Source organism: Phragmites australis, chromosome 8, assembly GCF_958298935.1.
Source record: "Phragmites australis chromosome 8, lpPhrAust1.1, whole genome shotgun sequence".
Taxonomy (NCBI): Eukaryota; Viridiplantae; Streptophyta; class Magnoliopsida; order Poales; family Poaceae; genus Phragmites; species Phragmites australis.
Window position 1 is genome coordinate 389,384 of NC_084928.1, and position 16,443 is coordinate 405,826.

The 16,443-nt window shown below is 43.5% G+C and overlaps 1 protein-coding gene and 1 pseudogene across 1 annotated transcript; one reads left to right on the plus strand and one right to left on the minus strand.

The window, feature by feature from the left end:
- Positions 1-3,450: 3,450 nt before the first annotated feature.
- Positions 3,451-6,450, plus strand: LOC133927486 (uncharacterized; annotated as a pseudogene).
- A 1,931-nt stretch (positions 6,451-8,381) lies between these two features.
- Positions 8,382-10,297, minus strand: LOC133926095 (large ribosomal subunit protein uL6-like). Its single transcript, XM_062371854.1, has 3 exons — positions 9,841-10,297; positions 9,592-9,714; positions 8,382-8,749 (listed from the first exon to the last, which is right to left on the minus strand). Exons 1-3 carry the CDS (start codon positions 10,201-10,203, stop codon positions 8,663-8,665), a joined length of 573 nt encoding a protein of 190 aa, XP_062227838.1. The 5' UTR covers positions 10,204-10,297; the 3' UTR covers positions 8,382-8,662.
- Between the last annotated feature and the right edge of the window lie 6,146 nt (positions 10,298-16,443).

Sequence of the window (16,443 nt, forward strand, 5' to 3'; positions counted from 1 at the left end):
AGTGGCTAACATATCTGGTCTGAATTGGCGCCTCCCTACCTAGTGGATACCAGTAAGATAGGACGAACTAGAGGATCGACATGAAGGAACTGGACAAACGACGATAGTCTCTGTCCCTGTATGCATACCATGCCACTAATCCATGACTATGCATATACAAAGAAAAAGAAAATTAAAAGTGGAAGAGAAACAGTAAGATATATAAAATATATAGAGAGATGTGCTGCCTGCAATGCAACAGGGATCGGAGGGAGGGGCAATTGCAACCTGCGCATGCATTGCAGTCTTGAGTGGGTCGGTGGTGGCAGCCGCAACTGTCCATATGGTAGCACAATTGATATTCTTACTAGGAATCATGTCCATGCATGCATGCATGCTTCTCTTTTAGCTAGGAATTCTGCAAGCATGCATGCTCGGCTGCCGCTTTTTGAGCCGAAAGAAAGAGAGCAGAGCTACATCGGCAGCGTATGGTATGGTAGTGCTGGCTCGATCGTTTCTTTGCCGGCCGGGCCGACCGCATGCAAAAAAAGCAATCAACAATGGAGGGGAGGGAGGTGGCGAGAAGCCAAACCAATTAGCCGGAGTAGCTTTCTATTCCATCCACGATCGAATCGGTCATATCCAACTGCGACCTCCACTCATCACAGACTCGACATGCCACGGCACAGCCAGAGTTCATTACTAGAGCTATTGTACCTGCACTGTACATCTCGTCTATGGATGGCAGCCGATGCACTTCAGAGTTGAGAGACATACAGGTGCCGGCCGGTGTTTGCAGCTTATTTGCTGAAACTGAAAAGAGCAACCAACAATGGATCGGAGGTGGCGACAAGCCAAACCAACTAATTGAACTTTCTATTCTATCCACACGAATGAATACACGATCGATCGTTGACCACAAACTGTGAGCTTCATCGCAGACTCGACATGCGATAGCAGAGCCAGAGATTTGTTTGTTTGGTTCATTACTAAAGCTGTTACTGTACCAGCTGCACTTTACTTCAGAGCTCAGAGACATACCTTCAGAGCTCAGAGACATACCTTCAGAAACGGAAACGAAAACGTAAAAGCGCCATCATAAGTGCAGACTAGCTGACATGTCACATCCAGTTTCAAAAGAACATATTCCAATTTCCACACATATATGCTATACTAAGATTAAATTTTTATACATGTGGTAACGTCATAAGTGAAATTATTACAATGTCATTACATAATGATAAGATTCAATACAAAAAGACTTATAGGTCTAAAAAAAACACTAAGATAAGCCAACGGTAGCGGCTCTTACATCAATCCACAGACGTTGTCCGGAGAAGCGCCAGCCTAGACCGTTGTCTCCAGGTTGAAGTCTTTCTCCTCTTAAAACTCGACTCCATCATCCGGGAGATCCTCAAAGTCTTCACCTCTAAGTAGCAACAAGTGATTGGGAGGAAGCAAGCATAAGTACATAGAGTACTCCGCAAGTGTGAGAAGATATGACATGAGCGTTTAAGACAAGAAAGGCTTAACTCAGGTTTACTGCATCTATGTCATTCTATCCTAGGACTCAAAAAGACTTAGCAGTCATACTTTACAAAATACAGCTCATCGGATTCTATCTAACTACCAAACTTAACAGATATTCCATATCCGGCTACCAACCCATCAGGTTACCACCACCCGACTACCAGAACCAACCATCCAAAATCTCCCACTAATCATGAAGAAGTCCAAGCCTACTCTTGACTATGAGCACGGTTGATATATTAGTTTTACACTCTGCAGAGATTGCACACTATACACATGAGTCGTGATTCTCATGTTGCTTCACACTTCTGAGGTGTAGAGCCGGGGTCTCCTTACAAGGCTTTTACAAAGCGCCTCCAAATCTATGTACACCCACTAAAGTTTCACCGTTAACAGGGATTCTATCCACTACAGAGACCTCCTCTTGTGCCACTCAACCGCCAACTAGTGCGTACAGAATAAGGAGGACATCTAATTAATTGGTCAGGCCGCACCCATATAAGCCTCGTGGTCGCGCTGTTGTGCCGGGTTACATGTCCACGAACCGATCCTTAGGATCTAAAGCAGGTACTCACACATTACTCAATGCGCACACAACAGCCATACCAATCAAACCAACCTGCCTAGATCCCTACAATCCATATTGCTACAAAAAATTACCCAAATCATTTCATGTTTCATAGACCATTTAACATATTAACATCTAAACCACCCGACTTGACAACATAACTAAGCATTTCTACCCTTGACACCCAAACTACAATATAAGTGACAAGGATTGTCATATAAGTATCTAATAAACCCTAGCAATGGGATTCATATTGACAAGCATGCAACTAAAGTAAAAGACACACTTTCCTATAATAGGGTCAATGTGATCAAGGACACTTGTCTTCAGCAGCGGGTTGCTCAAACTCTTAAAAAGAATCTGGTCCTGCAAGTTCACGAACTGCTCGTCTCCTATTGCATTCACGAACACCGAAAATAAGAATGTATAAACATCTAAGAATAGTACACCAAACAGTAACAAAGCACTATAAAAAGCCTACTGATGGAAAGTACTCGTTACTACGATCACATGAGCGCAAGAAACGCCTAAAATGAAGTTCGTATGAAAAAGCTATAAAGGTTTGAAGTTACAAGAGTCTTTCTGTAAAAGAGTAGGGACTATTTGTTAAAGCAGAAAAGTTCCAGAGACCTATTTGTAAAATTTTAGGGATCCATATGTAAATCTATAAAACTTTGGGGGCAAAATGTAAAATAACAGTACTGATATAGTCATTTTTGTGAAAACAGAAAAGCCTATGGGTTAAATTGTAATAAGATCTAATTTAAAAGAATAAAAGGATTTGTTTTTATACTAAAAATCTAAATTAATGACTTCACGAAGATGTCAGCATGCTGACTAGGCTACACAGGCTGATGTGGTCGTGCCACGTGGGATGAAGGTGCACGCGTGGTAAGCACACGTGGCGGCGCTGACTAGGATATATCTATTTAAATCTACACCATCGATCTTAAATCCGACGGTCACCATCTAATCGGGTGAAGGGGTATGTGGCTTCTAATCTTGGCTGTTCATCTACGATTGGACAACCGAGGGCGATTGGGAGGGTTTGGTGATCGGCGGCGACAGGAAAATAGCGGCGTCGCTGCGGGCATGGTTGGAGCATCGCCGGCGACATGATTTAGCTCTATGGGCTACCAAACACGACGAGAAACGATGCAATTGAAAGAGATGACGGCGGGGATTCTCATCGAGGGCTTCATGGCGGCCGGAGATGGCTCGGTGGTGGTGGTCGGTGATGGAGAAAAGCGGCAGCGGAGGTTAGAGCTCGATGGGAACTCAGCTACGACGACGGGAAGAGGAATCCGAGGGGCAGGGAGGTTTGCTGGGGGTCCTGTACTGCCGGAGAGCCGGTCAGTGGGCATCGGGGCGCAATGGGGAAGTCCGGCGACAGCGAGATGACGGTAATGCTTACCGGAGCTCGGCGGGAGACGGCTTGCGGTGATGAAACGACATCGAAGAGTAGCAGAGAAGGCTTCCCGTGCTCCTGCGATGCTAACGGCGTCCTCAAACGCGACGGGGAAGGCTTGGGTGCGGCGGACGGTGGTGCTCTGCGCGTCGGCAATGGCACTCGACGTGTTTGGGCGATGGGGTGAGGGAGAATGGGAGGGCAGCAGAGTGCTACGGAGGCCATTTTATAGCGCGGAGAGGGAGCAGGGGCCGTTGCGGAGTCGTGGGGCACGTGGCGGAGATTTCAACTGGTGGTTGTGAGTGAGGTTGTAGCACGACGACAGGAGGGGGTTGACACGCGGGGCCCACACGTCAGCAAGAGGGAGGGAGGGGGAGTGAGCTAGGCTTCAGTGCGCGAGGAGATGGGCCGGGCCGGCAAGAAAACGGGCGTCACATGATAGGTGGGGCCTGTCGTAGCCGATGAGCGACAGACATGTGGGGTTGGTGAAGGCTAGTTCTGGTGAGAGAGAGGACGCGTGCAGGCCTTGCTGTGATCTCCGTCGGCGAGGTGTCGTGGATGAGCCAGGAGGTGGTGGCGCAGACGTCGCCAACACCAACTCCGATACCACCGTGCTCCACATCAACCGCTAAAATAACACTCACTTTTAACTTTACAATACCACTCAAATAACATCTTAACCGGTTTTGAAGTATGATTTTACCTATGTAATAAGTATGTACGAATCTTTTTGCCAAATAGCATGCTGACCTAACTGATTTGATCCGATTAACCGTCTATCTCACAAATACATGGTAGCATAGATCCTAACGGCAGCTCATATTAGTTCAGCTAGACGCCATAGGCATCGACGGCATCTTCCACACCGCCATCCAGTTCGTCATTTCTCCCAATCCTCATTATCAGTCGCCTCAAGGTTGGATCTCGAGCGACTGCAAACGTCTTTCAGAGGGGGGGGGGGGGGGGGGGAAACGGTTCTTTTACATGATAATGCCGCCGCGGGGTTCCTAGGCTCTGCTTCCCTCCAGGCACGGCCGCCACGTGCTCGCCAGGGAACGACGGCACGCCGCCGCTCATGGCCACCCCGCACGACGCGCGAAACGGCAGCGCCTCGCCGCCTCCTCCTCCTGCCCGCGGTCACCGCGGGGCTCTACTACCCCTGCAACCCGTCCGTCGGGCAGACGATGGCGCTCCCCGACGGCCGCGCGGCGCTGCACCGGCTGCTCAGGGGCCTTATGCCCGTGTGTATGACGCGACGAGATCAAAAAATTGCTGGACAAGTAGGAATCAGAGGCACGACATCCCAATAAATCTCACACTGTAATGCTCAATGGGAACTTGGAGATTTCCTACTCAGCTAGTAGTGTTGAATGCAGCCCTGTGATAAAAGAGATATCAGAGTCAGGTTAACGATGATGCAAACCATTCTCCTCCTCCTGGTTTTGTAAAAAAGAAAGAAAAAAAGACTTACCTCCTGGTCCTCTAGAAAGGGAACATTGATAGTAGGCTGCCTTACTGCTCTTTTAGTGAACTTTTTTTGCTGATTCATCATTCCTAGCTACCGAGTGTTGATTAGTACATGCTTATTGTTGACACTCTTCACTTGTTCAGTCAGATGAGTCCATACTCCTAGCTAGTTATTGATTAACTCCTGAGTGTCTCAACTAGCAGGTCTACGGAGATGAAGAATGGTCATTTGGTGGGTTTTTAGCTGCCCCCATGCAAAAATCCCATGTACACTTTTCACGAGTCCATTCACGGTAAATCAGATACTGCGGGAACTGAGCTTTGAGTGGCCTGGAGACTCATATGAACTCCTGTCGAGAAACTGCAATCCCTTTTGTAATACCTTTTGCGAGAAGCTTGATGTCCGACAACTTCCAGGTACTTCCAATTGCTTACTGATTCGTTCCTAAATACATTACTTGCTTGTTCCTTTTGATAATGGTTGCTGAAAGCCAAATATCATTTATTTTGAACTGAAGTTGAATCATGAATCAGTTTCAAAGTAAACTCTCTAGATAAAGACAGTTTGTTCGAGAATCCAAATGAGACTGTTTTACAACTCCAGACTGATTCCAAGTTCTTAAGTTCATGTACAGCTGAATTATGTGCAGGTTGGGTGAATCGCTTTGCAAATGCTGGTGATGCTTCTCTAGAGGTTGCTGAAACTACAGCAGTAAAGGTATACATTCTGGGATTTTCTGCTAGTTTTATGTTTTATCTGGAAAATTTTCTCATCACTTGTAGTAGCATTGTAATTTGATATATTTCCCCTCAAATCCTGTGTACCTTCTAGATTTTTCAGCACCTCAGTGTTGACAACCTCAATAGCAAGTAAACTGTGTCAAATTAAACTGAACAAATAACTGAAGATGTTTTTTGGAACCAAAAGGATGTAAAACCATGAACAAAGACTCAGCAAAGAAAATTGTTGTGTACACTATCACATGGTGTTGTACGTTCCCAAAAAAAAACACATGGCGTTAGAAATATGTTTCTTAAGAATCTGTATGCAAAGAACTGTATGTCGGTATGAGCGACAATAGCAATAGTCTTATCCATCGACTGTACTATCCTGAATGAAATTAGTTGTGTTATTTTCTGGTGTATTGAGCTACAACAATCTTTTACTTTCCATTCAGTTGAAACAAGTTAAAAAGGAAATCATGACTGCATGCAAAGCGGCCTCAACATTTTTGACCCATCAAATGCGGAGGATACAGGTGGCTCAACAAACAATTCTCTTTTTGAGTGTACATGGATTAAAAGTATCATCGGTATCAGTATGAAGCCATCAAAGAGCCTTGTCTGCTTAGATGGTTCAGATGATGAAAAATCTAGTGATGAGAGTGAATCAGAATCAGATGACAATCATCCCAATAGTGATCACAATGCTGCCCAGCAAGATGCAACACAGGAGCAAGACATGAAAAGTGAGAATGGACCACGCCATCCTTCATGAAGCTCACACCATTATGTGCAGAGAGAGGAACAACCTCTACATACTGCCATTTTTCTGACAAACAGATTACACAGAGAACACTCTACCACGGAAACTAACTTTACAATTTGTTACATTCATTTCTGATGAAGAACTGGAAGCTGCGAGAAAGCCCTGAGAAGTGCTGAAGTGATGGAGTGCACCACGATGTGTGCTATCTTGGACTTAATTTGTCCACGTCGTGGCGGTGGGCGAACTCTCCTTCGCCTTTCAGCCCTGTAAACTGTGATGAGACGAGTGGCACTTGCTTTCTCAGCCATTTTGATGTAGTAGATATTTTTGCTGTAGATACAGATATTGAATGAAGGAGATATTAGAGAGCTTTCTTGCACTATGCTTAATCTCTGTTGCTGTGATCTATTTATAGACCTTGGGGAGTTTATCTGGAGGCAAGACATGACAACTAAATTCTTGTTTCTTTGTAGCATCAACTGAATGATGTTGAGTCCTTATTATAATCTTGCAGTGTCTGTTGGTACGAGGAACCTCTGCTGGTATGTATGTATGTATGTTTTGAGTCATGATTGACCTTTTTTCTGTGCGTATGAATCTGCAAATCTTTGACTTGTGTTGGCCCTTGTTTTCTCTCGAACAGACACGTATGCTTCTGCTGAAGAACAAATGATTGTCAGTTGTAACATTTGCCACCTGTGATGTCATATGTGTATGTATCCGAAATGCAAAGAATTGTTGCCAACCTGGTATGTCCCCAAACCTGAGTATTTGCTGTTGCTGCTGAACACGCATTTGTGAGTTGCAGCTGATTGAGACAAGGGCATTTGCCACCTGTGATGTCAGGTGTATGCATCTGAAGAGCAGAAAATGGTTGCCCACCTGTCATGTCCCCAGATTTGAGTATTTGCTGCTGATCCAGCATCTGCGATTATGCTTGTTAATTGCAGCGGTTACAAGGCTCATACGTAGCAATGTCTCAATCTTAGTGCTAATCATTTGCATTTGTTTCGCCACTGTCCCTGTGACAGACTGGTTGTTATTGGCCTTGACTGGTTGAATGTCCAGCATTCTGATGGAGAGGAAGTTTCCTGGACTTCGAGATTTCATTTCATTTCATTCTAGGGAGTAGTATCACAACGTTTCCTGATATTCGTGGACGCCATTATCCTTCGTGACCCTCTTCTCGTTGGCATCAAAGAGACCGGCAGAACCTAAGACTTCACAAGGTAACAAAACGGTCAATGCCAATGTTCTTGTGCCTCGGAATTCATCTCTGAATTTCTGATGCAGATGGCAACAAGGACGGCGAGTCTGAGGAAGGCGGTCGCCTGTCCGTGATGCACGGTGGCACGGCCATCGCGCTGCCCTTTGTCATCTGCAAGGCCGGGTCCGGCCATCGCCAATCGGCTGGGGCCTCCGGGGGGCACGCTGCCGTGCGTCACGGCGCTGGTGGTGTTCCTGGCGACGGCGTTCCCAGGGCTACTCGGCAAGCTCGCACCGGCCGGCGAGACCATGGCCCTGATCCTCAGGCAGGTGTTGTTCACGGTGGTCGGGGCAAACGGCAACGTCGTGGACGCCCTCACCAAGGCGCCGAGCGTGGCCTTCGCGCTGGTGCAGGTGACCGTCCACCTCGCCCTGGTGCTCGTGGTCGGCAAGCTCATGGGGCTGGAGAGGAAGCCCCTGCTCATCGCCTCCAACGCACCCACGGCGGCTGCCATGTCGACGGCCAAAGGGTGGAGCTCCCTGATCGTGCCGGGCATCCTCGGGATCTCCATTGCCACGTTTCTTGGTATCGGCTTTGGCATGTTCGTGCTGAGAAGAACGTGCAGCTAGCCATTGCTTGTACTAGCTGTCGTTTATGTGCCCGTGATGTCATGAGATTTCATAAACAGGATACGAGCCAAGAACAGCTTGACCTGGAATTTGAGGCAATCAAATGCATAACCAAATTCTGATGATAAAGCTCCTGGATATTCATCTTCGTTTCAACCACGAATGCTTGCAGTCAACTATCTTTAGGGGAAGAGAAACATGGTTCAGACTCTCAAACAGCAAGAATATGTAGGATACGAGCATCCTCCATTACACATCCTAACCCAGTACAAAAATCAGTCCCAGAAAATTGCAATCCAAAGGATGATAGAAACACAGCAGGCAGAAACGGCACTTCTGGACAGTCTCCGGGCATTTTCGCTACCGGCTAAGCGGGGAATGAAGCTTACTGCTCCTGGTTGATAGCACCCTTGTCGCTCACGTAGATGCCATCCAAAAACTTTCTGATATCCTTGTTCTTCACATGGCATTTCTGCAGAGAATGAAATTTTGGCTTCAGTAATATGAATCTCAGCACAATAGAAAACAAAACCAGCCAAGTCATTATGGGCATCCTGTCCTGGTTCTTCAGTGCACATACTTCAAATGTCACGAAACAGAATCTATATGAAAAATAGAATCACAGGCAGGGGACAAGTAATTACACTTGTTACTAAAACATTCATTTTGCATTGCACTATCACGAAACAAGCAACCAATCTCCCATGCCACAACAACAATATTTGCTGCCTTACTGAATTCATCACATAGATCATCTTCAGCAAATCCATTTTCACCCCAAGTTTGCACTAGGAGCAGCCATGGAAATGAGGGCATTATGTGTGCACTGCTATAAAACACTACAATTATTCAGAACAGTGCTTTGTACATACACTTGTTCAACACATGGATGATGGATATGCATACATCTCGATGTGGGACTGCAGATCCCCTAGTTTCTACTTCACAGCACTAGTGTCACATGAACTTAAAATGTGAGTTGCCTACACGTTTCACACCAGAACAACCTCAAGTAGAACGCTGAAAATGGTGAGATTGGCAAAGCCAATGTGATGAAACTCATTGTGAATCCTTTAGGACCATTCAACTGTAAATGTGCATCAACAAACATATGCATCACTATGGACATATATAGAAATAAGCAACATTTGATTCCTAAAACTTTGGCCATTACATCTACCATACTAGTTTCAGCACAAAGCATTAGCAGGCATGAACAGAAATATCATGGTATATTCCATCACATCACATCTAGCTAACCAAGTAAGCACATGGTGCGTAAGATAGAGAGAAAGGACAGGATCCATCATTCACCTGGTTGATGAGCGCGGCGGAGCGAGAGACGAGCTCGATGTCGTTGCCGTCGAGGATGAGCTCATCCTTCACCTTCTCCGACCGCAGGATGGTCACACCGTCGAGCATGTCCACCTTCCTCACCTGACACACAAGGGATCACAGCGCCAAGACGTTAGAGACGACAACACAACGCCCCATCACACCAAGATCTGCTCCCTACCGCGCAAATGGTAAAACCAACACAGGGACCGGAACAGGTGTCCCTACCTTCTTCTCGCCGAGGAAGTTCCTGATCTCGATGGCGGTGTTGCCGCTGGTGATGGATGCGTTGATGGGAAAGTGGGCGTAGACGAAGCGCATCTTGTAGCGGTACCCCTTGGTAACGCCGGTGATGAGGTTCTGAACGTGGGAGATGGCGGTGCGGATGGCGGCCATGGTGCGGCGGGTGCCGAACCAGGCGTCCACCTTGAGCTTCCGGCCGTTCTCCTGCAGCTGGAAGTCGAGGTTGAGGTGCTTGAAGTTGCGGGTGAGCTTCCCGCGGGGGCCCTCCACCGTCACCACCTTCGCGTCCACCTTCACCGTCACCTCTTCCGGGATGTCCATCGACTCCGACGCCAGGATGGTCTTCATCGTGGCCGGCCGGCTTCTCTTGTCCTTCTTCCTCGGCGGCGGCGGAGGTAGGGTTTGTGTGAGTGCGTTTGCGTCAAGGAGCGGCGGCGGCGCGGAGAGGGCTAGCCTTTTATATAGGGCGACGGTGAAGGGGTAGGGTTTTGAGAGTTTGATCGCAGCCGTTGGATCCTGGGGTTAGGGTTTGCCTGAATACTCGGCTGGGCCGCTGGGTTGAGGCCTCAGGACAAGTCTTTCTTCTTCTTTCACTTCTCTTCTTGATAATTTTTTCAGGGAAATCTTTATGAAGGAAATCTTCCACATCCCTTTCCTTTGTTTTGATTTTGAGAGCAACATACATAATAAATCAAGTTAACATTGTGAACGTTTTTGGTGTAATTCGAGTACGGAAAGTTTATAACGCGATGGGTCGCTCGGGATAGCGAGCACACAACCACGCAGGATTATAGCATCCTACACACCATAAATGTTTTTCATAAATTTTCACGACTATTTTGAAAGTGTTTTGAATTTGAGAGCATTGGAACACAATATTTTTTTATTTTTAAATCTGTCGCTTGTTTGATGGGTTGCTCATCCAACGGACAACACGCGTATAAATCTACAAATTTTCAAAATGGGCGCACATATTGTTTTCGGAATAAAAAAATATATAAATAAAAAAGTTTGAAAAGCTAGTTGGACTGTTCTACTATTCCGTTTGAGAACTTAAAAATGATGATAATCTTATCATCTTGAAAGTGCATCTAGGCATTCTATGTGGGTTTTGGATAATTGATGATAAGAGATTAAGAAACTAATAAAGTTTAATGAGTTTATGAACATGTATTAGTCCTATGGAGAACTTAAGGCATGTTTGGAACCATTGTTGCAGCTTGCTTTGCCAGGCTGGACAAGTTTTGGTGCATTTGGATCACCTTGGCGATGTCTCATTGCCTACGCTCGCCTTGCCAACGTGGGAGAGCAAAATCGCTCTCCGGCGCTGGCAAGGATCGCCTTGCCGAGAGAGCTGAGATGAGGCGAGTGGGCAAAGGATCCAAACGGCCCCTTAGTGGACGCTAGGCACCATCAAAAAGGAAAAGAGAAGTGACATGTGGCTACTCAATATATTTAAATTTCTTTGATTTTGAATTTGAGTATAGGTATACCATACTATCAAGAGGGATGCATATATATAGTCTTGAGGATGTCTCAATGCTCAAAGTACTCATTTGACCTAAAAATGAGAGACACAAAACACCCCACAAACACTGGGAAGTTACATGTTGTTTTCTGTATCTGGATGTTCTAAGCTGACTCGGAAGTTTCGGGCTCACCCAAAATTTTTGGGCTTCCGGATGGGAGTCCGGGCAGGGGTGCTCGGTTATGGGTTGAAGCCTCAACCCGGAAGTTTTAGATGGGTTCGGAACTTTCAGATTCTGTGATCTTTTAGTCGGACCTTCCAGATGAAGTTCTGAGTTGGGGTCCTCAGTTATCTTAGTCTTGGAGCTTAGAGTTTCTAGACAGCTAGGCATCGCTTGTGAACACCCAAGGTTGTGGTGTGTCGTAAGAACGTTTGTGAAGATTCATCCCCACCTCTGCAAGGGAAGAGGACGTTGAGTAAGCCCAAGCTTGATTTTCGTAGTCGCTTGGTGAGGAAAAGGATTGAAAGAGAATCGACTCTATGTGAGCATCTCAACGAAGACGTAGGATCCTTGGATCTGAACTTCGAGAAACAAATCACTTATCTCATTTATTTACATGTGTTCATTTTTATTCTAGTTGACTTGTGGGCGATTTGTCCTGATCTACGTGATTGTAAGTTTGTGGTTGCAAGTGAACGGTTAAAAGGTCTCTAGACATCATTTGAAACCTACGGTAACATTTAGAATCACTAGATTTGCTTATGCCTACTTGTATTTCAATTTCATTATCTGTATCTGGAAAGTCCGGGTTGAACTCGGAACTTCCGGTACCTAGAAGTTCCGGATTCTGTTAATCCGCTGCAAAGTTTTAATTTTTAGGAACACATATTCACCTCCCCTCTAGACGACATCTCAAACATTCATATTTGATGTCTGTTTGCGATTCTGTTTTCACCATTATGCTCTTTAGGACAAGCCTAACAAGATGATATCTGTATTACATATGTTTTGAAGACATATTATGTTCACTAGCAAGGTACATGCAACGTAAGTAGCGACTTACGTATATATAAAATTAGTAATGATTTCTTCATATATGTTGTTACAAATATATTTTAATCAAAGTCGCTATACAATTTTCACATAAATTGCTACAAAATATTCCTTAAGTTGTTACCTTACCGGAAGTAGCTACTCAGCCAACACATAAGTCGCTACCTTATGTTCACTGAAATGCAATCTTATCCGAAGGTTTTTTAGTGAACCTCTCACCTGAAGTTGCGGCCAAATATTCATTGAAATTCTTACCAAATAAGCACTAAAATTGTGACTTAATCTCAACATAAGTTTCTACCAAAATCTTAATTGATGTTGCTGCCAAACATGTATTGAAGTTGCCAGCGACACTCACTAAAATAGCCTTGAGGACGTTAGCGATATGTTATAGGGACGTCTCACGATCTTGCTAATTGCTATACAATATCGACAAAGTTACTAGTAACTATTAATTGGATCGGAGCTGCCACTAAATATTTACTAAAGTGTCTACATAGTCTCATTTCACCCAAATATTAATTCAAAAGTTGCTACCTCATCTTAAAGTTGATACACTGAGGTTGATGCACATGTCCAATAAAGTTATTTTCTCATCCGAAGTTGCTACACAATTTTTATACATGACTATTTAATATCAATTTTTTAGATAATGGAATAGATTATTCCGGCCTCTGCAAAGAGTTTTGCACACAACCGTTCATTATTACAATCTTCACCAAGGCAATCCGTGATGGAACTTAAAAAACTTCTCACACTGAAACATAGGAAAACAGAGACTAAACACAAAGTCTATTATTAAACTGCCATCCATGTCGGGCGTAGATCTCCATCACTGTGGTCTCCAAACGTCGACATGCATCTGTGAAACGAGGTCTCTCCTCCACCTTCTGTAGCATGGACCAGAAACGTATCCAGTACGTACCTCTGAAAAGAACCTGCATAGAAGATTGGGCTTTTACCTTATTAAAGACCATATCATTACGATTTAACCATAAAGTCCAGCAAAAAGCACTAGCCCCAACCAAAGAGTGGTATTTAAGTTGTTGATTTAACCCTTAAAACCATGTCCCAAACATGTTGGAGACACTAGTTGGTGGATTAATACCAAAAGTAACAAGAACCACCCGTCATATCAATTTAGCAACATAACAGTCGAAAAATAGATATTGTATTATTTCTTCCTTGCTATAATAGTAACATTTAGTACTACCATTCCACCTCCTCTTTGCCAAATTATCTTTGGTTAGAATTTTTTTCATTAAAAAGCAACCACAAAAACACTTTGATCTTTAAGGGTAACTTCAACTTTCAAATTGGAGTGTTAGAAGGGATAACATGTTCACTAATCAACGCTCTATACATAGACTGGACTGAGAAACGTCCATGCTGATATAGAGATCATTAAAAAAGATCACAATTATCACTGAAACGAATGAAAGTTAGCTTAAAAATTAACTCATTCCATGCTATGAGATTATCTCCTACTAGTGCTCTTCGAAAAGAGATATTTAGGGGTCGTGTTCTAAAACCTTGCTCTACTGTAACATTCCTTCTAGTTGCAATGCAAAATAACGAAGGATATTGCTGCTTTAGACTATCTTGACCTAACCATACATTTTCCCAAAATCTTATCTGAGACCCATCTTGTAAAATAAAAGAGCCCAGCTTTAAGAAGTCTTATTTAACTGTCATTAGGCCAGTCCAAAACTGCGAATCCCCCGGCATATGTTATACCTCTGCGATAGTTTTATTTCTCAGATATTTCTTTCTTAAGAGATTTTGCCAAACCCTGTCTTCGTTTATCAATTTAAACAACCACTTGCTAAGCAAACACTTATTTTGCAACTCTAAGTTGAGGATACTCATACCTCTTTGGTCCTTAGTTGTGCAGAGAATGCTCCATTTCGCAAGTCTATATTCTTGTGCCCATCACATTGCTAAAAGAAACGAGACCGATAATAATCTAATTTCTTTAGGGTTCCTTTAGGCACTTGAAAGAAGGAAAGCATGAACATGGCGAGACTGCTTAACACCGAATTTATAAGAACTAACCGACCCCCTTAAGAAAGGTGCTTCCCTTTTCAACAGCTCAATTTTCTCTGAAATCTCTCCTCAATTTCCTTCCAATCTCTATTCAATTTTTTTTTTGTGGTGCATAGGAATACCTAAGTATCTTAACGGAAAAGATCCGGACTCGCAGCCAAAGATTTGTGAATAAATGGCCGAACAATCTTTAGCTTTACCATAACAAAACATCTCGCTCTTATGGAAATTAATTTTCAATCCTGATAACTGCTCAAAAGTACAAAGCAACAGTTTCATGTTCTTTGCTTGCTCTAGATTATGATCCATAAAGATAATTGTATCATCGGTGTATTGCAAGATAGATAACCCATTTTCAACAAGGTTCAGAATAACTCCCGTGACTTGCTCGTCCTCTTTAGCTCGTTCAATGATAATGGCCAACATGTCCACAACCACATTAAATAAGATTGGAGAAAGGGGATCCCCTTGTCGAAGACCTTTGTGAGTTTGGAAGTAGTGTCCTATGTCATCGTTAACTTTGATACCTACACTACCACCGCGTACAACTTTATCTATCCACTCTCTCCATTTTGGAGAGAATCCTTTCATACGTAGAGTTTGTTGCAGAAAAGACCATTTTACCTTGTCATAAGCTTTCTCAAAATCCAATTTGAGAATAACTCCATCTAATTTCTTCCTATGCATCTCGTGAATGGTTTCATGTAAAACAACAACACCTTCTATAATATATCATCCTTGTAAAAAGGCCGTCTAGGATGGTCTAATTATTTTCTGTGCCACCAGAGAAATTCTATCTGTCAAGACTTTGGTGAAAATCTTAAAACTAACATTCAAAAGATAAATGGGTCTGTACTGCTGAATTTGAATGGACTCCTTTCGTTTGGGAAGAAGAGTAATAATTCCAAAGTTTAAGCTAAAAAGAGGCAAATCACCCGAATGAAACTCACTGAATAAAGCCATCAAGTCTCCCTTAAGGATTTCCCAGAAAGTTTGATAAAACTCTACAAGGAATCCGTCTGGGCCCGGTGATTTGTTATGCTCCATCCGAAAGATTGCTTCTTTAACTTCCTTTTCGGAGAAAGGTGCAGATAACATATTGTTTTTCACATCAGAAACCAGAGGTATATCATCTCGGCGTGTTTCATCCATGGAGAAATGATTCTCCTCAGATGGACCAAACAAACCTTGATAATATTTAGTAATGTATTTCTTCAAGTTTTTTTGCCCTCTATAATCCCCTTCTCTTGTTCTAATTTAAAAATTTTAGTTTTCCTATGTCGTCCATTCGCTACCAAATGGAAAAACTTAGTATTATCGTTCCCTTCTAGCAACTTATCAAATTTAGAACGTTGAAGCCATTTAGTATTAATATCAATTATAGTTGCTATCTCATCTAAAGTTGCTACCAAACGTGCACTAAAATTTTCACATAGTCTCCACATAAATTTGCATCCTTCTGTTTCACACTCTTCTCGCTCCAGTTTAGTAGTAACTTGCTCATTCAGGTGTAGCAACTCCGTTAAAAAAAATTAGTGTCAAGTTTTAGGACTATTATTCATAAGTTGCTAGTACAACTATATTTCTTCGAAACATATGTAATATGAGTCTCATTTTGTAGATCTCATCGTAAGGGACACAGTGCTACAAACGAAATTGAAAACATAAACTCGAGGAAAGAATTATGAACATTTATAGTAGATACGATGAACTAGTATAGCAATGTGATAAAATCCTGAAAACGGCTTCTCTCTTTTTTTTTCTGTCTTGTTGTGATTAAGGAAAAGCACTTATCTTGCATCTAGCATTGCCGGAGTGCACTGGTCGAGAGACGATGGGCCGTTAGCAAAGACGCTTTGCTAACGGGGTCCATTCGAGTAGTAGAAAGCAACAGGGGAGAGGGAGACTATAGACGACTTTTTTTCTTACTGGACAGAGGACTATGTGTGTATATGATGACTTTATATATACTTATATAGCAAAACAAAGCATGGGGAAGAAAAAAGAAGAAGAGGAGACA